This window comes from Myodes glareolus, chromosome 24, assembly GCF_982192425.1.
Source record: "Myodes glareolus chromosome 24, mMyoGla1.1, whole genome shotgun sequence".
NCBI lineage: Eukaryota > Metazoa > Chordata > Mammalia > Rodentia > Cricetidae > Myodes > Myodes glareolus.
Window position 1 is genome coordinate 25,786,101 of NC_142049.1, and position 25,180 is coordinate 25,811,280.

General features: G+C 48.4%; 1 protein-coding gene and 1 long non-coding RNA gene across 6 annotated transcripts in view; one reads left to right on the forward strand and one right to left on the reverse strand.

Annotated features, from left to right (window-relative positions):
• LOC125400709 (uncharacterized) overlaps nt 1–10,094 on the reverse strand; it is a 46,645-nt gene extending 36,551 nt beyond the window's left edge. Inside the window, exon 1 of one of the 2 annotated variants that reach the window (XR_015736414.1) lies at nt 8,607–10,094. This is a non-coding gene — a long non-coding RNA (uncharacterized LOC125400709). The remainder of the gene's footprint in view (nt 1–8,606) is intronic. The other variant, XR_007232065.3, reaches the window with a different exon arrangement.
• Nr2f2 (nuclear receptor subfamily 2 group F member 2) lies at nt 7,148–20,239 on the forward strand. 4 transcript variants are annotated; one of them, XM_048434820.3, is made up of 3 exons: nt 7,148–7,984; nt 15,648–16,175; nt 18,791–20,239. In XM_048434820.3, the coding sequence occupies exons 1-3, from the start codon at nt 7,942–7,944 to the stop codon at nt 19,063–19,065; spliced, it is 846 nt and encodes a 281-aa protein (XP_048290777.1). In that variant the 5' UTR covers nt 7,148–7,941; the 3' UTR covers nt 19,066–20,239. The 4 variants fall into 4 exon arrangements, with proteins under 4 accessions (XP_048290777.1, XP_087757683.1, XP_087757684.1 ...); XM_087901557.1 differs by lacking the exon at nt 7,148–7,984 and adding an exon at nt 13,516–14,094; XM_087901558.1 differs by lacking the exon at nt 7,148–7,984 and adding an exon at nt 14,145–14,168.
• Nucleotides 20,240–25,180: the final 4,941 nt, after the last annotated feature.

A 25,180-nucleotide genomic window follows, 5' to 3' on the forward strand; every position in this document is an offset into this window, starting at 1 on the left:
AAGTACCAATTTGGGAGTTCTTTTTGTAATAAAACCCTGGAGGTTGAAATAGTAGTTCTTCAGTAACTATACAGCCTTAAAAAGATGAGACATCTTTTATTTGACTCTAATGTAAATAGGAAAAATAGACTTTTGCAAGATAATACATTATTTTGAAGGCCATTAAATTAACCAAAATCACTTGGGGAAAAAAAATCAATGGGTAAATAAGCTGAGTCTTTACCACTCAGACAAGTCTATCAAGGAAAAAATGACTTTTAAGACAGTTTAGCGCTGAAATCTCATGACACTAAATTCTTTTTAGTGTTTGAAAACATAACCAACAATGACAAGAAAATATGCAACAGAAAACTGTACATGTTTGGGAGTAAATAAGCTAACACACAATAAGCAAAGACATAGTCTTCCTTAATTTTTAACTTCTTGTCTTTGACATTTGACATATGATGTGATGTGGTCCTGTCAAGAAATACCCAGTGTGACATCTGTCACTGAAATCAATATTTTTTTCCTTTAATGGCTTCAGTTTTACTTTGAATGTTGAAAGAGCATCATCTCAATCAATTCACCATTGTATATACATTGTATATACATTGTTATGTATGTAGAAATCTCTTAGATAAAATTTATCAATGTATAATGAATTCTAATAGATGGATGGGAAATTTACTGTTTTCTACCTTGTACTCAAAATAACAGGGTCAATGTAATTAGTTTTCAAATATACGGCTTGAAAGCCTTCAAGATAATATTTCTTATTACCAAGAAATGAAACGTGATATTAAAAACCTTCTTACATTCTGTATGGAATTTCTTTAGTTTTAACAAGTACCTACACATTTCCAAACAGTGGCCTTTGAAGAAGAGAAGAAAAGCTGGTGATACAGGTATGTAAATGTTCTCTAGAGTACTATATAGTGTCCCTCTATATGGCAGTATATCAATTTCTGGCCATCAACTTATTCTCAAGTTTTGTATTTATATTGAAACTGGAGCTCGGTAAATGTCCTAAAGGAAAAAGTGAATCCTTAAATTCTATTGCTCCCTCTGAAGTTTACTTGAGTGCGTAGTTTAAGGAATTGAAATCAAATGAACCCTCATTTGCTGTGCTGCTGGTGTTTGCCTGAAGTTCGTTCATGCAGCTAATTAACAATATTAATTTTCCTGGATATTTTCCTTCCTAATATGTAGCACTAGATACCATCAGTTAATATTTTTCCTTTTTTCTTACATGGCAAAAATTAACTGTCATTTTTTTTAAAGATTTCATTATAGGCGATTGATAATGAAAATATGTAGAGACCAGTCATCATCCCTGACTTTGTCCACGTCTAAGTGAGAAATGCTGTTCACATGGTTTCAGATGACCTTGGAGCTTCCTCAGCAGGAGGTAACTTGAAATGCACTGTTAATACTGAAATCATGGCTAGCCCATACCAGGCTTGGTAAAACGGGCAGAAAGTTTTCCGATGCCATCATCTATAGTCCAGGATTTAAGATTTAAATCACCAGTTGCTAGAAAGCATGCACACACACACACACACACACACACACACACACAAACGGGGGGGGGGAGTCTTGAATTTTTGAATAAATATATCCGGCCAAAGATGTCTACTGTGTGCTTAAATACCCTGCTAAAACTCCCCACTGAAAGTCTGAAGCTCACACTTGGAGGTGCCTTTTTGTGGTTTTGCAAGTCATAAAGGTAGTACCCTTGCTGGGCTGCTTCAGCTTCTCTCCTAACACTGATGCTTCCAGAGGGCTCTTTCAGAAGTCTTTCTGCACTGCCTTCTGCCAGCCTCCAGGACTGTACACACGAGTGACAGCCTCTATCTAATGCTTGAGTATGTGAACCTTTAAACCATCAAGGCACTTCTCAAACCGAGATAGAACCTCTGCCGTGGGCTTGCACCTTCCTGTACAAGCCCATCATCTTGGTACCCACAGAAATGCCACCACATCTGAAGCCAGCTGAATGGATGTTCCTAATCTCATTCAGATTTTATGGCTATAATTCGGCTGCTGACATGATTTTAAATTCTCTTTTACTTCAATGAGAGAAGGTAAACCATGCCTTGAGATTTGTTTTTTTTTTAAATCTCTTACAGGATAATCGTGTGTGTGTGTGTGTGTGTGTGTGTGTGTGTGAGAGAGAGAGAGAGAGAGAGAGAGAGAGAGAGAGAGAGAGAGAGAGAGAGGTTTAAAGTGATTTGATGATTTGGGTGGTCAGTTAAACAGGGGAGGGGGAATTCACTACATCCTATTTTCTTATTCCCTAAAGTCCATCCCCCTGGAGTATTGCCGCCTTGATGGATGAGACTGTTGTCTCTGAATGAAACCCCTGCTTGCAGGGGAGTAGGGTGGGGTGAAGATAGGGTGGGGCGTAAGGGAAGGGCAAAGTGTTCTAAAATCTTTCCAGCCAAAGTGCATAAACTGTTCCCACTCCTCTCTTTCTCTCCCTTCTTCCCTCCTCTCCCTTCCTTTTTCTTTCTTCATGTCCTTCCTTACATTCCTTTTAAAATCAATCTCTGGGCAGATAGTGTAGTTAACCCTGATTCTGTAGTCAGGACCAATAAGGGTTAATGGAGACCAAGCTGACTCTCCTCTAGGTCAGCGGGGCTACCAGCTTCCAAGCAGGAATCAGGATTACCAAGGAGGGAGCTGGAGGCTGATTGCCTCACACCTGAACACAACATTCTAATCCACTGGGATTCATATTAAAAAAAAAAAAAATCTCCCTTCTGGAAAGTGGTGAATTGAGTTTTCAGCTCGCTTCCTGTTGCGCCGAAGCACACGCAGGGTAGCCTGACCTGAATAGTCCAAGCAGCTAAGCAAATCGAGCAATGGGAAAGACCGCCTTTCTATACATATGCACATGAAGCGTGTGGGCACGCATACACACAGTAGGCAGCTATCGGTTTCTTTTGAAAGATTTTTTTTTTCTTGCCTTTTGAGGAAAAGATCAGAAGGAGGAAAAAGGCAAAGAATTGTTCTCTTTCCTCACCTTCTGCCCCAACCCTCCACCTCCAGAAATAAGCGCCTTCTAGGTTGTTTACAGCTGTCTGGAAGGTCTACGCTTGTTCACAGTAGCGAGACTCGCGCTTGAAGAAGTGAAAAATCCATTTTCGAGCCGACATTGCTGGTGGCTTTGCGGAGAAGGTTTTCTACTCCCTACCAGTAAAATTTACCCAACGCCTCATGAACCGCAAGACTTTCTACCTCGGCCAGTTTAGCTCCCAGAATCCAATCTGGGGACCCCAGACAGGTCCCCAACGACTGGGGTGGAGCCTGATCCTGCGAAAACTGATTTCCCTGTGAACCAGAGGAAGAGCCCACAGTCCCGCTGCTTCCCTTAATCCTCGTTGGCCTTACTCTTCATCTCACCTGCCTAGAAGCGAACCTGGAATCCGCTGGTCTTGCAAATTTCTAGCGGCGGAGGGGAGGGGGGTGCCTCGCTACCCGGTGGCCCTCCCGGCCATTGGGTGAGTAGCAGGGAAAGCAGTCGGTGAGACTGAGCTACTTTAAAGATGCTAAATAAGATCAAAGAGGGAGGTTGATCCAGGAGAAAGTTGGGGAAGCTTGGCGTGCTATCTAAAAGGCGTCCCCAAAATGCCAGGATAAGAATACAATCAACTGGGGTCACACCTTGGCTACCCAGGCTTCCTGGAGACACTACAAGCGATGAAACGTGTCCGCGGTCCACGCTCCACGCGAGCCGTCAACTCCGGTGGCCACCTGGCCTCTGCCACTCCCAGTGTAGAGCCGGTGACTCCTAAGCCCTCGGCCCTCCGCAGTGGCCCACTCAGCCCTATCTGTGAAGCCGGGCTGCCCTACTCTTACCGTTGATGCTCTGTCACCTTTCCCGTCGAGGAGAGAGGGACCAAGGCCTGCGCTGGAGCTCCTAGGCAGTGGTCCTGCCGATTCCCCTCGGGGCTGGCTTCCTCCCTCTCCACCCCGCCAAATCCCCGCAAGTCAGGTCCCCCTTCGTCACCCCGGGGGCTTCTAATCACTCCGTATCGATTTCCCTAACTCTTTTCATCCCGTTGAAGACACATCTTAAAACACTCCAGCCCGGAGTGTGCTCTGGGCTTTATCCACACTAATAAAATGATTTACCCTGCTCTCTGCGCTCTCCTCACAGAGGAAAATCGTTCGAGCCCTGGCTATTCGTGTGTGATCAGTAAATATTTAGTGCGGTGACATCCTCAGCTAGGCTTTGGATCGATGCGGGGCCCACCGGGAGGTGTGCGCTCTGCGGGCGGGGCCGCGTCGGGCCCGCCGCCGGGGGAACTCCTGGTGTCCTGGCCTCCGGCCGTAGATTTACAGCCCGGGCGGGAGGCCCAAGTAAGAGAGAAGTGGGGGGGGGGGGGGGGGACAAAGCGCATCTGGAAAATTGCCTTTTCAACCTTTTTACTTTTGACATTCAGCCCCTTCCCGCAGGCTGCCACGGTCTCCTCCACTCCCCCCTTCCCTTGTCAGGACGCTCTGTGCACCCCGCGAGCCCTTCCGGAGACCGTGAGACGCGCTAGCGTCCCCGTGGCCCAGGACCACCTATCAGAGATCTGCGTAGCCACGCAGGGAGGCCCCAGCCCCTGCTTTGACAGTCGTCCCCTTTGGGACCCGAGGCTCTTCGCCCGCCCAATGCCTCCTAGGGCGGAGAAGAGGTGGAGGAGTTCAGAGCTGCAGCGACAGTTAGAGACCTGCTTCTCCGCCACCGTTTCTGTGACCCCTTGGCCTTTCTACTTCGCCAACATCTTGTCCTTGTCGCCAGTCGGACCGCGCAGGTCGTCTGATGGGAACTTTCCGTAGATGTCCCTTTCCGTGGGAGCAAAAAAGGCGCTTAGCTGTGAAGTGTTGAGGGGAGGGGGGCTACTCTTGGCAGCCAGAGGGCTGTGGTCCAGGTGGCTGCGGTGTCAGCGCCTACCCCGGGCGTAGCCACACAACTTCATGATTACATAGGCTCACCTTGACCCGGGGACCCCAGGAAGTGGGCCTGGTGCAGAGTGGGCACTGCACGGCCTCGTCCTGCACTATAATTCCTGCCACCTGGGACTGCTAAATTGCGGGAGCTGTCGTCTGTGAGGAATATCCAGCCACTCCTCAGGAGGCTCCTCTCCTCTGAGACCTGGGGTTTCGGGTCTCCAAGTCTTGCATCGCAACCCCGGCCACCTGTTGTTAAGTGGCCTGATTTCCTCTCACCTGAGGCCTGGGCCTTTGCAATTCCCTTGGGGCCCAGAGAAGAAGGTGCGACCAGGCTGGGTCCAGGCACTCCTCCCTACACCCTAATGCCCTCGCCTTTGTCATCACCGTGGCTTTCTAAAACGCTATATCGGCAGTCTATCTTTATACTAATGCATACTTAATTGGTCCGTCTTGACTGTCCAGAAAAAAAAAACAATTTAATTAGGGTGGTTTTTTTTTTTCTTTTTTAGCTTTGGAGAGCAAAGAGAAGAAAATCTACCAGATGCTTATTGTATTTAGCACCAATACAGGCAGAAAATGTAGCACAAGCTTTTGGTTGAAAGAGCACCTCTGTGTCCATTGAAGGGCGTTGATCCGAAAAGGCAGAAAGGACAAGTAAAATCGATTGGAAGCGACCCTCTCTGTCCCTTTCACACCATTCAGAAACCCCATTCCTTCTAAGACAAAGACCAGAGCCTTGGGAATTCTCAGGGAAAAGGAGAACTCCAGTCCCACAAGCCTTGAACACTTCTTTTAAAATCTTCCATACTTCACTTTAAACGTGCACTTGGGGCTAGACTCCTGCATGTGTGTTTCTCGCCCCCATCCCTTTAAGAGCCACGCAGGCTTTTCACCACCACCCCCATGCCACTGCCCGATTGGCCTTTCGGACACGGCGGGCCTGCCTTTTAGGGTTAGTGCATCTCTCACCTTTGACCCTCAAGATTGGAGTGGCTGCCAGTGTTCTAAATCGGGCCAAAGTTGAAAGAAAACGACCACAAAATAATTTCTCCGAAACCCAGTTCTGGTTCAGTGCCTAAGTCACCTTACCCAATGGCCACCTCCATCCCTAATTTTTTCCCCTTCCCTGACAATGAACTGCCCTAGCCACCTCTGAAGGAGGGAGCTGAAGTGGTCAGGACTGCATCTCTGGGGTGGCGATGAGTTTCCAGGTCTAATTGGTCTTTCATTAGGTTATCCGAGACGCCCAGGCTGGGTAAGGTGGTCATCGATCAGACCTGGCAGGAAAAGAAAAAGGAGGGGGGAGAGAAGGAGAGAAGAGGGCAAGGGAAGGAGAGGAGAGAGGCCAGACTGAGATCACCTTCACCTGCCCTGAGCCGGGCCTCCCTCTTGGAGATCACTGGACCTTCCGCTAGGATGAAGGGGGCGGGGCGGAAGGGAGGGGGCACTCCTGAGTCACACACGTGGCCTCCTTCTGAGAGACAGAGTTCACCTCCTCTCGGGAGGAGTCCCACCAGCCATCCACTCAGTGTAACTGATGAGACAAACCGCAAGGAAAAACTTCTGTAGCCCATATTTATGGTATTAATGAATAGTTAAAAAAAGATTTACACTTCTTATGATCAATATTCTGAGTTATTTCCCTCAAAGTATATAATTACAGTGTCTTCAGAGTTTTCATCATTGTTTGAGGTGGCAAAACCATTTGTAATTTTCATTAGCCAGTAAACATGTAATTAACATTCAGCACTGTGTTTAACTTAATTCCTGTTTAAGACAAGGACAAGAAGCAGTGAGGAGCGCTAGTTCCATTTGTCAAGTCTGACATTCATCTTACCATAACAGTTTCCTAAAATAAAAGATCCATGTTTCCCCATTATTCTTCTCTTAAAACAAAACAATAACAACAACAACAACAAAAATCCATTAGTTAAAACTGTACTAAACTGAAAGAAGGAACTCAGGCTATTCTCAATTTTTGCTCATTATTATATCTCGGCTTCCTTTAGTCTTGGGGGGGGAATTGATAAAGGGAGGGAATGGATTAAGTATTCATTATTTGGAGGCATGAAATGGGGAACCCCTCCCCCAAAAGAGATAGATTTCCTCCTCTGGAAAGTTCTAGAATGGACAGTAGAAAGGAGAGGGAGGCACTAATCCACAGTGGAGAGGAAGAAAAATCATTTGGGTGGGGGAGACTTGAGTTAAAAGTAGAAAATGAAGATTCCAACTGATTCCTAAGAAAAAATGTTGGCCTCCTGTGTCAAGTTCTATCTTTGATCCAGGGTGAGAGAACCCTGTCTGCCAGTCTACCAGGCTGCAGCTTTTCCCCCTCCTCTCCCACCTCTGTTTTTTTTTTTTTTTTCCAACTTGCTTTAGGATTAGCCTCCATCCTTCTCGACCCCAAACAGTGGAATTTGGCTGTGCCTCCAGTTGTCTTGCTTTGCAATATTGCTTATAGTTGTTTGCGGTTTTCTGCTAAGGCTGAGCCGTTTGCTCCAGCCTCCGACTAAACTCATTAAGTTGGGAGATTTTTTTTTTTTCAATTGGAAGGGTGTTTTTAAAGTCTCCTCTTTCCAGCCCCAAACAAGGTGTAACAACGCACTCTTCCTTCTAAGGCATCAGATGAGAGACAAGGATCACTCCAGACATCTCCTACCTACGGTTTGGGGTTTTTTTTCTTAAAGGCGAGGCTTGCATTCCTCAGCAGCTATGTACAAAGCTCCCTGAAGCCGCGTCTCTCTCTAAAGTTAGTGTGCAGGCTTTTCCAAAGGCTGAGAGCGCCTGGTACACAGGGAAGCACTTCCTTGAGGTGGAAGAGCTCTCCTTCACCTTTCCTCTTTTTCCCTGCAGACTAATGCCTACTTTTTTATCAGTTTGCACAATCGCTTAGATAAACACCGTGGAGGAGAGTCTCTTTAATTATCAAAGACACATCTTTTCAGGGGGCCAACAAAACGTTTATTTCACCCGCCAAGCCAAACTAAAGGAGAGTTATTCCAGTTTAGAAGGAAGATGCAAGCCGTTTGGGACCTTGAACAAGGCAAATATGGTTTTGGTATGTTTGCTTACTGTATTTCTCTTTCTCTTTCTCCTCTTTCTCACTTTTCTCCTTGTGCTATGTGGGTTTGGGGATGACTTGGGGCTTTCCAGAAAATCGGTTTGCTAACGTGTATGCATTGCCTTGGACTGTGGTTGAAGGGGTGGGGGGGCAGTCAATTCAGTGCGTTGCCATATTTTATTACATGTGTGTGGTAGCAGAGGTGGGAGAGGGGGGGAAATACAATTGCAAAGCTGCCAAAATATGATTAAACCGAAGCATAAAGACTGCGGTTGCCTCCCATCTCCTCATCCTGTCTTCTCAAACTCATTTCCTTCCTTAGAATTGACCGAAAACCAGTCCTAGAAGCCTGGTTGTCCAAGCAGCAAATGACTGGGTTTGTTAGCAAAGGGGCTGCTGCTATGCTGGCTTTAGGTAACAGAATTTCCTGTTCGAATTGCCTCTGCGCTTCATTTTGCATCCTTGTGCAGCTGACAGACAGGCAGGCAGGCGGGCGGGCGGGCGGGCGGGCTGGCGGACGGACGGGCAGGAACCAAAGCCCTTGTCCGGCGCCCTCGGCTGCGGTTCCTGAAGGCGAGCTCTGTTAAGCTAGGAGAATCGCAAGGAGAAGGGTACTCACCATCGGGCGGGGTGGTGGTGCTGGCGTGCTGAATTCAGGCAAACGCTTTACCTTTTTGCTGTCTATTGCAACCGCGCCGGGCTGACTTAAGAAGCAATTCTGTGCTGTGTGCAAAATGATCATGGAACGGTTCTTCATTTTTAAAAAGCCAGCGAGAGAGACGACAGAGGCAGAAAGAAAAAGAGAGGAGGGGTGAGGGGGACGCACATAAACCCAGTTCAAAAAAAAAAAATCATCCCTTCACCGGTGACTCGAGAAACGTAGAGCCGGAGATCCGAGTGCAGTCCAACCAAGCCACAGACAAATAATTTTAAATCCTGAAGAATTATTCAGATTAAAATGTACAGAAGTTTCATTCTCCTATGCCTACATGAGCCCCAAGTCGTTTCCCTTTAAGGGCTCCTTTTCTTATAAAGTTGGGTTTTAGGCAGCGAGGACTCTTACACTAGGGGGCAGACAGATACTGTACTTGCTCCAATCTTAAGCAATTTTTCCCTCCCAGCATATGCTCTGATTTAGCACTGTAAATTTTTCAGAGGACCCAACTCTGACAGCCCCTGGTGATTTTCAAAGTACCACAAGCCAGTGGTTAAAAATTGCATTGACTTGGAAGTTCAGAGGGACACAATGGAAGCCCCTTCCCTATTCACGAAGCTCCAGTGTGGTGGAAGAGAAAAACACACACGACTAGATTGAGGGAAAGGAGAAATTCAATGGATCCTGGATTCTACTGAGCTCAGAGTTAAACTCGGCATTGCTGGGGTCTGTATTCATATTGTGATTTAATCTGTAAAGAATTACAGACCAGCCAACCACTTTCTGCAAGGAAACCATATTCCTGGGAGTTAGGGACTTTTTTTTCAGATTAAGAAAAATGTTTTTTTCCCTAACTTTGACCAGTCAAATAAAGCTTGCCACAATTCTCATTAAAATAAATTTACATTTGTAGTCAAAGGCTTGGTTAAGTTTTTAAAAAATAATAATATGTAGATATGTATCTTTTAGTCAAGATTTTTAAATCTTAGAGTTAAGACAACTGAGCATCTTTGAAAAGGGCATTTAAAAATATTTTTGCTTTTTTTTTAAAATTCCTCAGTATGGCTGTCCTGTCTCTTCGTCCACTCATTAAATTAACTACAATTCATATGGTGATTTTTTTCTTCCCCTTCTAAATAGCATTTCTATAGCTAAATGAGCCCAAAAATACAAAGTGAAGCACCCCTGACTTGATGGTAGCTGTGTGGCCGTGTGTCTAGCTGGCTACAGTTCTGTAAAAGGGAAAATTTTGATTTTTCTACCTAAGGAAATTATAGCCTTCAATATATATACATATATATACATTCACATATATAAATACATGTATGAAATTTCTCCTCCTCAAAAATCACCTCCGTGTGTGTGCAAAAAGTAATCTTGCCATGAAAATGGCTGCACTGGCAAGGCAAGATTAACATTTCTCTTTAATCAATTATGTTCATCTATTAAGTCGAGATGGGAATACCTATTAGATTTCCTGTGTCAACCTCAGGCTCACTATATGCTGAGCTTGCCTCTATAATCTGATATTTTTTAGCATCAGATAATTCCCCAAATCAGAAAAATTAAAAGAAAAAAATCTAGACTTCTCTGATTTACTCTCCCTCTTTCTTTCTTGTTCTCTGTAGGAGAAAGTTATGTGGTATCTCTAATCAGCCAGAAACGCTCAGCCTGGCCTCACTGTGTGGCCACCTTATTTAACACACCAGGTTTATGATAGTCTAGTACCTGCTATAGCTTGTTATTTCTTAAAACATTCAAATAATTACAGCACCTGCCACTTAAGTGCAATATGTGATTTCAGTAGAAAAAAAAAGAGAAGGCTAAGAAGGACTTTTTTAAAAAATAGGATTTTTTTTTCCTTGCCGAAAAAGCCAGCTTCTGTCTGCCCACATCTTCGTGTGCTCCTCATCTCACACCCTGCCTGTGCGTGTAAAAGAAACCGCCCGTACGAGCAGTCTATCCATGGCAATTACTGGACAGGTTTATTTTTATTGAAGTCACTTTATATTGCCAAATTTTCATGCTGTCAAGGATGCTCTTGTGAAGTTCTCAATTCACTCTTTGTGGTGTCCTCTTTTTTCTCCCCCCAGTAGCTCAGCATCTTTTGTGAGAAAATAATTTCATTGCTGAAAAACCATTTTGACTTATGGATTAAGTTTTGGCTTGGTGCAAGGGACTCCCTATTAGACACACATTTCTCACACAAATGTGGAATCCTCACAATCATCTAACTGGTCCTAATCAAACAGCAAGTGTAGTCAGTGGAATGTAATGTGTCCTGGGGGTGGTTCTATATATTTGATGTCTAAAACTCAGGCACACTTTCAAAGACACAGCGATATCAATGGTTTGAGCATCCTGAGCAGGGTGAGGTAGGCTGTGAGGTGGTTTTTCCTACCGTGACTCTATGGAGGAAGAATATGGTTTGTGTGTGGTTCTTGTGAGTTCTGTTGGTGATATTTCCAACTGGGAACAGACTCTCTCGGTGTGTTTTGATGACTATATGGATGTTTAAAGAGAATTTGAACAGTGAAGTCCGTATTCAACTGTTCTATGACCTAGAAGCATCGTCTTGGATGTCTTTGTCTGTGTACATTGACAAATGTGCATCTGATACATGTGCTTTTACATGTGTGTACGGAGGGTGTGCACAGGCGAAGCTGAGCGGCTGCCTGCGCCTGTCCATCAGCGGACAGAAAGGTCTTTTGCCCTCTTTTCATGACCGGGTGTGTGACAGGTCACTGGCTGGCCAGTTAGCTAAAACCAATGAGAGAGGATAAAGTTGAGGGGAATTTATTTTAATTGCGTCATGACAATGAGGTGAAGTCTACTTGTGCTTCTCAGCATCCGAGATGCTCCATTTGAGCAATTAAAATGTCAGGCCACAAATCTATAAAATATTAAGCCTCCAAAGAAAAAGACAGATATTGAACGGCTTCTTTCCCCCATGAAACAAACAAACCAAAAAGAGCTCCTAAACTGAGCAAGTGATGAGAGCTCATTAAGCAAAGGATTTGCCACCACACGGATCTAGCCAAATATTTCTTTAGCAAGCTCAGATCCCGGCACCTTGCCACCTCCGTTGCGTACCCCTTTACAAAGAAGAAGGAAGCGCTATCCGTCTTTGGTATCGTGGGCTCTACATAATGCGCCGGGAGTCCCGGGTGGAGAGCGAGCCGCGCATTTAGTTGCAAAGCCAAGTTGCGAGAGACTAAGTCTTCGGCTCCATCCTCAACCTCTCGCGGAGCCTTTAAGAGGCGTAGTGTGTGCGCTGCGCGCTCGCTTAGCCGCCGGGGCGGTAACCTCGGGTGCCGGGTGCGGAGCGAGCGGGGTCCGAGCTCCGGGGCCCGCCCGGGCCCATCCCCCCGCTCGGTGGCTGGGGCGGCGCGGCCACCCGTCCCCGCCCCCCTCCGTCCCCGCGCGCCCCGCGCGGCACTGGCGACGCCGCTCGCACTAGGACCGAGCTGCTCCCGCTGCCGCCATGGCGGGGCCGCCGCGCTCCGGCCAATGACGGCGAGGGGGCGGCGCGCGCGCGCCGGGCCAGGCCAACCCCGGCGGCTGCCTTATAAGGCGCGCCGTCGCCATGGTAACGTGCGCTAAGTTGCAGCAGTCGTGTCAAAGTTCACTATATAGAGAGCTCAGTGAGCTGATCGCGGAGAAGCCACTTCTGCCAGCCCCGGCGCCTATAAATCGCATTCCCTCCCGCGCCCCCCTTTTTAGCATATTTGATCACTTTGATTCTGCTCTTTTCTCTCCGCGGTGTGTGCGTGCGTGCGCGCGTGTGTGTTTTCTTCTCCTCCTCCTCTGCCGGAGTTGCCTCCTTTCTCCGGGTGCCGCGCAGCTCTTCCCTCTTTCATTCTTTCTCTCCGTTTCTCCCCCCTCTGCGCACGAAGGATGCGCTTCTAGGTGCTGATCTGCCCTCCTTTCTCTCTTATCATCTCTCCCCCGCCGCCGGCGAGTTGACTCTTTCCCTATGTGTGTGAGGCGGCGGCGGCAGCAGCAGCAGCAGCAGCAGCTCCGGCGGCGGCAGCAGCGGCAGCAGCGACTCCACCGGCGGCGGCGGCGCTAGACGCGGCGGCTCCGGGCCCGACCCGGAGGCTTCGGCGGCGGCGGCGGCGGCCCGGGCGGCCCACGGGGAGCAGCGAGCGGCCTCCAAGAGCGGCGGCGTCCGGAGCGAGCGCGGCGCGCGCCAGGCGCCCGGGGCAGGAGGCGGCGGCGGCCCAGCGCCAGGACGACGCCGCGCAGCGCCGGACGCGGACCACTTTCATGCTGATTCCCCCGGACCCGGGCAGAGCTCCGGCCACTTCGCGGGCCGCCGGTCTCCGCCCCGGCCTGCCTGGCCCCCAGGGCGCGCCCGCGCCCGGCGCCTCCGCTCTCCCAGTCCTCCTGATTTCGATGGCTTTCCTGAATGGCTGACTGTGGGCTGCCCTGGACTTGGCCCCCGGACAGTCGCCTCTCCTTCTCCTCTTCCTCCTCCTCCTCTTCCTCCTCCTCCAACTCCTCCGCTGCACACTAGATCTGAGAGCGAGAGAGTGAACGAGAGAGGGAGAGAGGGAGGGAGAGTGAGAGCGAGCGAGATCTTTGGAGAGATTTTTTTTTTTTTTTGGCCTCCTACTTCTGTCTTGAAGCCAGACAATCGACTTGCAGCTCTCCCTCCCCTCCCTCTCTCCACGTTCTGCTCCCACTCGCTCTCCCCTGTCCTCTTGCCCTCCCCTCTTGACGGAAAGCCCCCCGAAACCAACAAAGCTGAGCCGAGGGAGACAAACAAAACAAACACACCGGGCCAGACAAGCAATCGACAAAACTTTGCAAAAGCAAAAACAAAAAAGGAAAAACTAACCAACCTCAATCAACTAGCCCTGAGCCACCCGGGGCGCCCTCCCGCGCCCTCTCGCACCCTCGCACACACAAAAGGCGGCGCGCAGGAGCCCGAGACCCGGGAGCCGCCGCCACCCCGCCGCCGCCCGCAGCCAGGGGAGCAGAAGTCCGGACGCGGCCCCCATAGATATGGCAATGGTAGTCAGCACGTGGCGCGACCCCCAGGACGAGGTGCCCGGCTCTCAGGGCAGCCAGGCCTCGCAGGCGCCGCCCGTGCCGGGCCCGCCGCCTGGCGCCCCGCACACGCCACAGACGCCGGGCCAAGGGGGCCCGGCCAGCACGCCGGCCCAGACAGCGGCTGGCGGCCAGGGCGGCCCTGGCGGCCCCGGCAGCGACAAGCAGCAGCAGCAGCAGCACATCGAGTGTGTGGTGTGCGGGGACAAGTCGAGCGGCAAGCACTACGGCCAGTTCACGTGCGAGGGCTGCAAGAGCTTCTTCAAGCGCAGCGTGCGGAGGAACCTGAGCTACACGTGCCGCGCCAACCGGAACTGTCCCATCGACCAGCACCACCGCAACCAGTGCCAGTACTGCCGCCTCAAAAAGTGCCTCAAAGTGGGCATGAGACGGGAAGGTATCGGCCTCTCATTTCTCCCCCCTTCGCCCGCGGTCCCGGGGCCCTGGGTGCGTTTGGCTAGCCTGCTCTGGGTAAGGACACAGAAGCCCCAAGCCCTCCGTGTTGCAGCCAGAGGGGATTTGGTACTAGGAGCAGGGTCTGCACTGCAACCCTGACCACCCCCAGCCCCCATCCTTCAGTCCGCTCGCTTTAGCAGACTTTCCTTCTCCACTCTCTCTTCAGGCTGCATTTCCTTTCCTGTGCATTGATTGAGAGTTCATTGAGTTCACCTTTCTGCAAGGGATGGATTGTTGTTTGTTGTTGTTTTAAAGTCCTCTCTCTCTCTCTCTCTCTCTCTCTCTCTCTCTCTCTCTCTCTCTTTCCTTGCTTTTCCTGCATGTTCAACATATGTCCCTCCTCCTTACCCCTCTCCCCAACCCCCACCTTCTCAAAAAAAAAAAAAACCAACCTGAGATTGTACTTTTGTACAGAAGGTTCAAATTACAAATGGCAATTTTATGCACTTCGCCGTATTAACGCTGCCTCCTGGGCAGCACTCATGTGACCCTTCTATGGATTAACATTCTGCTTTAAAAAAAATACCTCTTGCTTTTCTTTTTTTTTCCTTTCACTTTTGAAACGAAGAGAGAGCACTGTAGAGAGTAGGAAAGTGTGGACAAGGGACCTTGGGCCGCTGCTTTCGCTCTGCACCAGCTGGGTCTTTGTGACATAAAATTCGCCCAGAGCCGGGAACAGTGCTCTACCAATGGCGCGCTCCGCGCGGGGCGCGGGCTCCGGGTTGGGGCGAGCCAAAGCCGGGGTTTCTTTGTGTTTCTGCGAGAGCGACTCACTCGGTTCAGAGTCAGATAACAGCAGGAGCCTCAGCCTCTCTGGCTTTCCCGGGCCGTCACGGGCCTTGCCCGGGCTCCGCCAGCGCCCGCCGCCGGCTCCCTGCCTCTCTCCGGCTTCCTCTCGTCTCTGCCGGCCTCTCTTTCTCTCTCCGCCCTCTTCTCCCTCGTCTCCCCTCCTCCGAGCTCACTGATCAGGCAAAGACGCGGGACTTAGACTCTGTCTCTCGCCGGGGTTTTCCTCCTGTACTGGAGTGGAGGTTACATGGTTTGGGGACAGTCGTTCGGGGGTTGGCCACTGGCCATCTGGGGTAAACCTTAATGTCTTGTACAAAAAGCGTCTCGCCCTCCCCCTACGCTCCGCTCCCGTTCCTTCTCCAATCAATAAGAAATATCAGCTGTTTAGCTGAAAAACAGGGGGAAGAAGAAAGAAAGGTGCCCCCAGAATGCTACATCCCGCTTCGGGGACCCCCAGGCAAAGTGACCAATTCTGGGTCCTCGGCAGACCAGCCCCAGAAGGGCCTCTCAGGCAAGTGTTGAGCTCTGGCGGTCAGAGCCGGCCTGGGAGGTGATTTGTGAGGAGTGGTTGCCGGACGCCCGGCTGTAGCAGGCCTGCCTGGTTCTTGGCGCTGTTCTAAGGCCTGGGACCGGTTGGGGTCTTGTAGAAAGATGCCAGACCAAGGCTGATCATTAACTGTGAAGTGTCCTCTTTCCTCCCTGCAGCTGTACAGAGGGGCAGGATGCCGCCCACCCAGCCTACCCACGGGCAGTTCGCGCTGACCAACGGGGACCCCCTCAACTGCCACTCGTACCTGTCCGGATATATTTCCCTGCTGCTGCGCGCGGAACCCTACCCCACGTCTCGCTTCGGCAGCCAGTGCATGCAGCCTAACAACATCATGGGCATCGAGAACATTTGCGAACTGGCCGCGCGGATGCTCTTCAGCGCCGTTGAGTGGGCCCGGAACATCCCCTTCTTCCCTGACCTGCAGATCACGGACCAGGTGGCCCTTCTTCGCCTCACCTGGAGCGAGCTGTTCGTGTTGAATGCGGCGCAGTGCTCCATGCCCCTCCATGTCGCCCCGCTCCTTGCCGCTGCTGGCCTGCACGCTTCGCCCATGTCGGCCGACCGGGTGGTCGCCTTTATGGACCACATACGGATCTTCCAAGAGCAAGTGGAGAAGCTCAAGGCACTGCACGTCGATTCAGCCGAGTACAGCTGCCTCAAGGCCATAGTCCTCTTCACCTCAGGTAGGATAGAGACTTGTTCCCAGGGACCCAAGAACTACCAGGACAGAGTTAGGGCCTGGAAAAGTGGCCAGCCCTATTTCCCCTTTAAAAGGTCAAACTGCAGAGTGTATGTTGAAGTGGGAACTTATCATAACTGCTGGCTGGTCCTGGTGTGCAGAAGGATGCTCCACATACTGACTCCCAGAGGGACATTAGGCCCCTTCCTCTCTTTCAGTACCCAACCTGGTAGGCTTCCTCCCTAAGCCCAGGCCCTCTGGGCCTAGTTGGCCCCCAGGGAATCTCAAGCTCCAGCTGCTTCTTCTTCTTTTTTTATTTTTTGGCACCCTGTCGGAGACCTCAAGGAGATGCCCCCTGGGCACATTGCAGCCCTGGCATCATCTCTGTGGGAGAAAGTTTGTCCCTGCAGGGGGAAGGTTTGCTTGTGAACTCAGTAGGAGTTGGGGCTCCAGGCATCCCTAACCTGAGAGCAGCAGTTTTCGAAATCGCCTTCTCATTAAAATAATGCAGACTGCCAGGAGAAGGGGTGTGCTGTCAGAAAGGGCAGGAGGGGTGGAAGGACTACCATAATTCCAAGAATGTCTGCAGGGGGCTGAAGACTGGCCTCTGGCTTCCCCTGTTCAGGCAAACACTTAAGGCAATTTTCAAGCAAGCCACAGTGTGTGCCAACTTGGGCTGGATATGAATGTTGCTGGAGATATAAAACCGTCATTGACTGCATTAGGAAATCTAATTAGTTTGCATGTAGTTTAACCTGTGTGAGTAATAGATCTGATATTCATTAACTCTTGAGGCCAAATGATTTTTGAAAGTGTCTGGCTTTCCATTTCGGGCCACACCTGAGCCTTTTGGCTGCCTCCAGGCTCAGTTCAGCCATAGCCCAGGTGGGTGGAAATCACCCCCACCCTTCACATTCTTGCACTAAGTTGTCAGCTGATTCCTTTGTCATGGCTGAGAAGGGACTGGGGGTTCCTGACTAAGAATAACAAACGTTTGGACATTGGCAGGGGCCTGGAACCTAGTTGCCCACTCCAGATCTTTAAGTGAGAAAGCTAGGAGAGATGTGTAAGTTTAGAGGACAGACAGATGAAAGGACTACAATTTCTTCTTTGTTGTCCAAAGAAATCTGGGGACCAGATCATTAGCTGAGCCTACTGCAGGCTCCTTCTCATTGGGCTCTCTTGGATGAGTTACTGTTTTTCACATAGAACACCATCCCAGTCACCCTAAACCCTACCTTCCAAAGTCTTAGATAATCAATCAGAGGGCAGCACTCTGGCCACGCCAGAGCTGTATAGAGAGGGTTTCTTCTCCTCATGGGCTTCTCATGTCTAGAGTGCTTGCCTGGCACACACTAGACCTACCCCATAGCTGCCCTCACCCCCCCTCTCCTAACCTCAGATGGTGGAGGTGGCTGTTAATTTCTTGGTGCCATTGTTGGTTCTTTGCCTTTACCCCCTGATCTTTCAAGGAAAGAAATGCCTGGTACTGTCGAAACAGTTTAATTTATAACTGTTTGAAGATGTGGAGGCCTGTATGGAGAATGCAGATGGCCTCACAAAGAGATAAAGGTTCCTGTTATCTGATGCAGAGGGAGACACACAGTACCAGTGAGGAGGGAAGAAGTCCTAGACAAACAGATCTCTTCATTCCTGACCACAGACACCTAGGCATCTGTAGACACATGGAGTCCTGGGCAGAGCGGAGGAGGGTGCATGTGTGTTCTGGTGGTAGGAGTGGAGGTGGTGGTGAAAACTGCTTTAATGATTCACAATATGCATGTGTTAACCCCAGTCTTGTCTGGGGAGCCCTGGAAGGTCAGGTCACAACCTGAACCGCCTCCACCAAGAAGCCTCTCATTTCAAAGGCACCTATTGTAATTTTCACGTATCAGAAAAAAGAAAAGTGTTTTCCTGAAGATAACAGGGAGGGGGGATGCTTTCTTGGAGAGACCTGGGCTTTAAAAAAAATAAATAAAGGGGGGTGGGAGAAAAGGGAGAGAGAAGAAAAGGAGGGGAAAGAAACAGCTCAAATGAACAGAGAGATCACAGTTTGCATGGCTGCCCTTCAATAGGCTAAACTGACAAGATCAGTTTTAAAGGGCCACTTAAATCAGTTTCAAAGACTGGAGAAAAATGAGTCCCTCTCTTTGGGGAGAATCTGAGGCTGGGTCTTGGACGCCATTACTGCAAGCTGGGCCAGGTTGTCACCCCTCCTCCCTATACACACTATATAATAAGCCAAATTCAGAGGATGGGGGAAGAAGCATTGGTGATACTGGTTTTGTCTGTCTGTTCTGTGTACTAAATAGGGCCAGATACACCAATGTACTTTTTCTTGGACCTCCCAGTGACCCAGCCTGAGGACTGGGGCAATGAAAGCCTGTAGCACCCAAGCGTGTTTTATTTTAAAGTAAACACTCCAGGACCATCTCAAGCTTTGTCACCTCTTTCTCCCCCTTGAAGTTTTCAGTGTCTAGGCATTTGCTCCAAGTCTGGATGGGGCACTTCGACAGAGCACTGTGTGCGCACCTCAGGTGACCCATTTCAGGCCTCTTAATCTGATGGATTCTCTCTCTTCCTCTTTCCCCACTTTTTTTTTTTTTAACTTTCTTCCAGATGCCTGTGGTCTGTCTGATGTAGCCCATGTGGAAAGCCTGCAGGAAAAGTCCCAGTGTGCTTTGGAAGAGTACGTCAGGAGCCAGTACCCCAACCAGCCAACGCGGTTCGGAAAGCTTTTGCTTCGCCTCCCTTCCCTCCGCACGGTCTCCTCCTCAGTCATAGAGCAATTGTTTTTCGTCCGTTTGGTAGGTAAAACCCCCATCGAAACCCTCATCCGGGATATGTTACTGTCCGGCAGCAGTTTTAACTGGCCGTATATGGCAATTCAATAAATAAATAAATCAAAATAAGAAGGGGGAGTGAAGGAGAGAAAGAAAAGGCAAAAGACTGGTTTTGTTTGCTTAATTTCCTTCTGTTAAGAAAGGATGTTACAAGTTTGCTAAAAGAAGAGGGGAAGAATTTAATGGACTGTGAATTTCAGAGAGAGAGAGACTGTCAAACGAACTTTTACAGAATGCATTAAAAAAGAAAACTCCTGTGTTGGGCAGAACAACTTGCTACTTATCATTTTTGTATAAAAAGGAAATTAGTCTTTTTTCTTTTTGGTAAATTTTTGAAAAATATTGCTAAAAGTGCATTTAAGGCGATTGGGAGAAAATTAGCAGAATGGACAAAGTAAGTCTTTTTTTTTTTTCCAAATTATTAATTGTCCTGTGTCTGTGTACCTCTAGCTGGTTTTTTTTTTTTTGTACTTTTCTGGTTCCAAACCAGTTTTTCTGTGGTTCTATAATAAGTTTTGATATAATCTTGGCTTCTTAAAAAACTGTGTATCATTAAAATATATGTTCTGCAAGAATTAAAACTGAGTCCATGAAAATATCATAGGAAGACATAAAACTTTAAAAGGCAACTCAGAGATGATGGAAATGCACTTACAAGTGGTGGCCAAATTTTTTTAGGTGAAGTTGAGCACTCTAATCAGCAAGCTGGAGGATCACATGCAACACAGCTTCCCCTACCCCTCCCCATACCAAGACAAACCTAGCTTTTTAAAAATATTTTAAGAAAGAGAAGGAACTGTGGAATTTATTGGCAGCCAAGGAATGTGTCCAAGACACAACCTGAGGTTTTGAATAAAAAGTGAACTTTTGTAATTTGAATTGGGTCCCCCCCCCCTTAGTTCTTGAATTGTTATGAATCCTATATCTGTTTGTATATTTGCAAGCCCTTTGTATTATAATTGTTGATATTTCCCCTTTTTAAAAAATACCATTGAAATCAGCATGACAAAATAACACTGTTGGCACTTATAGGTAACGTGATTGATTCAGTATCTTAGAGTTTACAGTTTGTGTTTTTAAAAAACTGAAGGTTTTTTTTTAAGTGCAACATTTCTGTATACTGTAAAAGTTATAATAACTGAACTGTTTGGTCGAGTCTTTGTGTGTTATATTCCAAGGAAAATTGAAAGTATTCAGAAATTAAAATATTATTTGATATCTGAAACCTGCTTGGCTGTCCCCACTCACTGTCTTTCCATCGAGTTGAGCCCCTGTGAGTCCTCGCTGAGCCAGCGGGGCCCCATTTGTTTACTCCCCTCAATCAGTTTGTTCAAAGGTAGACTAGTGTATTTGCCTGTTTAATTTGGGTGTGTGTGGGGGGAGCCGAAGTTAATGGTTTATCTATGGTTTTAGGAAGTGCCACACTGATATAGTAAGCCACCCCCATTCACCTAATCCTCCTTTTAATTAAAAATGGATTTTCCAGGAAAAAAAAAAAGAGGCCCTTATATTTGTCACACATAAGTGCCTGCTTAGGAAAGGGTATTGTGAAAAGTATTAGAAATCTTGAGATCAGTATCTATTTTATGATCAGAAAAAAATGCTCTTTTGTACATTTCTGACAGTTATGCAGAGGATTGTTCAAGCAAGCTAATCACAGCACTGTAAATAGAGGGCAGTTGTTCTCCATGAGTTTTTCCTTAAGTAAGTGTGATTTTTCTAAAAAAAAAAAAAAATTCTGTGGTTCTCATCTAGTGTGGCTGTTGAGAGGATTTTGAATACAGTGATGTAGCTGCTAGCGATGAAGGGTCTGTTTTTTATGTATATATGATAACTTGCAGTTGGCCTGCCTTTCCCCTCCCCCTCCCTCTTCAGTCTCTGAGAGCTTGACCACAGGTCAAGGGAAGCTTTTCCATTGGAGTTCTGTACATAAAAACCCATGGACATTTGGACATTTCAGATTGTATAAGTACAGTCTGCATTGCTCTTGGGATCCTTCATTCTTGGAAGCCAATTTTTAAAGGAGAGAGAGAGAGAGAGAGAGAGAGAGAGAGAGAGAGAGAGAGAGAGACTATAAAAAAAACTTTACAGGGTGTGCTGAGTGATCTGGAAAGTCTACAATTTGTTTCAGTCCCTTATTCTTCTTTCCTGGTTTGGAAAAACTCAGTGCTGGGAGCCTACAATTTGTTCTTATTTAGACTTTCCGAGCTCCCCTCCCTGACAATGCTTTTACCATGTTGTGGTTTAATCTGAAAATGAGGGAGGGGGCTGATGAAAGAGGTGGAAGGAAAGGGATCATTTTGCAAAGTGCATTAAACTTTGATGCTCAGTTCTGGTTCATACACACAGACCTGAAAACTCTGCCTCATTTAGGCAGGGCTCTCCCTCTGACCCTCACCTTCTTCTCTCTGTACATATCTATAAATATGAAGTATGTTTTACAGCACAGCATCTGACCTTTAGATGGAGGTTTTGTTGGTGGTTTATCCCCCTCCCCTTGCAAGTGCTATCCATGTTGAGTGTGTGAAGTTTTCTCTACTAAGTAAAACATAGGCCCTTTTCCTTGTTTGTTTTGTGTTAGTTTATTGTAAACAGCCATTTGTTGTAAATTATTATTGGCATTAAATTATAATTTATGATTTTCAAAGCAAAAGACAGTCCCTGTTTTATTATGCTTTAAGTATGTGTTCTAGGCGTTAAAAAAAATCTCTCTCTTGCTCTCTCTAACTTTCAGCGATGAGCTTGGGGGTCTTCGAGGCAGGAAAAACAGGACTCAGAAAATTTCAGCGGGTTAAAACAAAACCCCTTGTATACGTTTTAGAGTGGCTGGGGGAGGATCTGTTTAGAGTCTTGAGTTCGGTTTAAGTTTATTGCATTTAAAGAAAGTTTTTCTTTTCACGCTGAGTTAGAACAAAAGATCTTTGCTGCGACTGAATTAGACAAAAGACGAGGGCTGGGACCCAGCGAGTGCGTTCTGTGTGAAATTGACGAGATCTTTAAAAAAAAAAAAAAGGCAAAAAAAAAAAGGCTGCTAAACATGGCGACTCTTTCCCTTTAAGTGTCTCTTTTTCCTTGCTGTTTTTTTTTTTTTTCCCTCCTCCATCTGATCTGAGCTCGCTTTATTTCTTTTCCCAACCCCACTCCCCCTCCTTCTGGCGCTCGGTGGTGTGAGAGAACCCAGTTAGAGGCGAAATGCAACAATGGTCCGAGGAGAGAGAGAGGGGCGAGCGCTCCTTCTTGCCACTTTCAAACAAACCTGGGAGAAGATTGAGCTTCGGGGGAAGGGGGGGGCGGGGTTGGTTCTAGCCAGTTTGCTCGGCTCGCGGTCGCCCAGCCTCGGCCTTTCACGTAGAGCTTGGCCCGGACGGGTGGGGAGGGGGGTGGGGGTGTTGGTGGCGGGGACCAGGGCCTGGGGCTCAAAGTTAGCGGGCGGCGTCCGGGGCTGGGTCCCTGGCGACGGCCTGGTGGTAGCGTCGGCAGGCGCCTGGGACCGGGTCGGAGTTGGCAGCGGCTCCGGGAAAGTGCTTGGCCCCCCGCCCCCCGCCCCCACCGCCAGTGCCGCAGTGTTCGGCCGGAGCCCGGGAAAGTCCGGGGTGCCGAGATCGCCCAGCTGCTCTCCCGGGACGTGCACCGAGAGGCGACGGGCGGGGGGCGGGGGCGGGGGCGGGGGACGGTCAGGGGGAGCTCGAGCGTGTGAAAACTCTGCCTGCAAGCTCGCTTTTGACTTGGTCCTATGAGCTGAGCCAACATGGCGTCTCCCATTGCACCGCGAGCTCCGGCTGCCAGGCACCGCACGGCCGGGTAATAGAAAACACATTGGTTACCAAAAAGAAGGAAGAAAAAAGGGATGTGTGTTGTGGGGAGGACTAAGGGCCATTCGGTCTACAGGCAGAAATCCCTCTTTTAAACTCTGGCTGGCAAGTGAAAGCAGTCCTCGATTATTCTGTAATTAAAGCAAATACCGTTTGTAGGAAAGATGTTGGTAACCCAGAAACCTAACCTCTGTTTTTGGAACCCCCTCATATATTCAGGAGAGTTGATTTCATGTCCCCCTCTCCTCCCAGAACCAAACGAGAAGAATAAAAATTGGTATCCACAAACGATCTTAAGTGTTTGAATGGTATAGGGGGAGGGGGAGAAGCCAGTATTTACAGACCTAGGTCAGTTCCCCGCGCTCATTAAAGCGAAGCCTGCTCTGGGCTTGCAGCGGGCCTGGGACCTGCTGGGGCGGGGGGGGGGGGGGGAGCTGCGAACCCTGTCTGCATGGTACAACTTGCTACTTGCTCATCAAAGTTCAGGGAAAGGTAGCTTTTCGGACAGAGATTTAACTAGGGAGTAGAACCTAGAAGGGCCTAGGGCCGCATCCAGGAGGGTGGTCGCAAGGCCCAGTTACGTGAGAACCCTCGTGGACTGCACCACTGGCTGACACTCATTTTTAGAGGAAGAATGTCTTCCTCTAGTAGGTTTTAAGAGCAGGCAAAGGGACAGACGGGCCTCCCAGCAAGTCTTTGCAGTCCTCTTCAGAGACCCTAAGTTGGGACCCATCCGCTCTGGTTCGATGGTGGAAGTTGTCTTCTCGGTCCAGTTCCAAACCTAGCCTGGGCCTGGGGAACCCTATCAACCACCTGGGAGGGAAAGGGAGGTCTTCTGAATTCCAGGTCCCGTCAAAATTTATTGAAGTTGGGGTTTCAAAAACGTGCTTCAGATGATTTTTCCCATTTTCTCAGATTTCAAAGGCTCCCTGCAGTGTGGCTGCCTAATTAATGGTGAAATTCAACTAAATCTAATTATGCAGTAATTTTAAAGTAGTTAGTGCTGGGCGTTGGTTTGTAATAGGACCCCGGTTTTTTAAAGTTTGTTGACTGTATTGGTTTAGGGGAAAGCTATCTTTTGTATGGTGTAGAAAGTGGGGAAGAGTTCGCCTGCTGGGAAGGAGAGGGCTCAGGACTGTATGCCACCCTACTCTCATCCCCACAACCCCTTCAGTCTCCTTTCTCTCTTGTTTTCTCTTTCACGCTTCGGGTTAAAAAAAAAAAACTGAGCGAGGGGCTAAGGCCACAAGCATAGCCAGTTTCCTGGTGAAAGAGGAAAGGTAGAATCTTCCCTTCTGGAGACACAAAGGGCCAGGCTGGTATGGGTCTGGGTCGTCTTGGATGCATCCGTAAAGACTTGAAAACCCGGGAAGGAACTCCTAGCTCCTCTAATCCAGAACAGATTTCCTCCCCTGCATCCATTGTCATTAAGGCGCAAAGCTGACTCTCCGAGTTATAAATCTTATCGTCCTTCTGATAACACACTTGTAATAAGTTAGCGTCCTATTCAACGTAAATTGTAAAACTGCCTCATTTAATATGGCATCTGTGTCATTAAAACTTTTTTTCCCCCTCGCCTGGTGACTTGCTGGTCTGGCTTTGGGGTAGCCGGAGGTCCTTTACTACTGGGCCTCTGGGGTTGGGCAAAAGAGAAGAAAGGTGTGAAAGATGGGCTGCTTGGATCAGGCCAGAGTGAGAGACCCCCAAGGAAAAGAAAAAAAAAAGAAAAAGAAAGAAAGAAAAGAAAAGAAAAGAAAAGAAAAAGAAAAGGACTTATGGGGGAGGTGTCCCTCTCTCCAGCCCCCACCCCAGTAGCTCCTGAAAATGACATTCCTTGAAAGAAACATGCTTGTGATTAGTTAGGCAAACACATGTGCTTTCGGAGTTGGGCCTTCGTTAATTAGCCGAACAAAGGGCCGTTTTGCTTTTTACCTTTTGCTAGGAAGAATGTGTTATTTCAGGAGTGTCGCGGGTTCTCCTCTTTTCAATTGCAGCCACGACGTTAATTTTATTGGGATTACTGATGGGAAATGAGGTGGCGCAGGCTTCCGAGAGGAAAAGCTTGATCATTACTCCCTTTGGAACTATATTTTTCCACCCAACCTCCTGCTCGTGAGGAGGGGGTGGGAGGGGGCGAACTGTACAGCAAGTTCGGAGCAATTGGGATCAGGCTCGCGGTACGTTGATCTCGGGTGACAGAGCGTGTGTTGAAGCTGAACTCTATAATTTGCGCTTCTGTTCCTTTATTAGGCCTGGACAACGAACTAATGAGCTTTGGCCCAGTACAATGTCACTTGTATTTATTTTCTTATGGCAACTTTGAGATAGCGGAAGTGCTCCTTACCAGGAGCCGG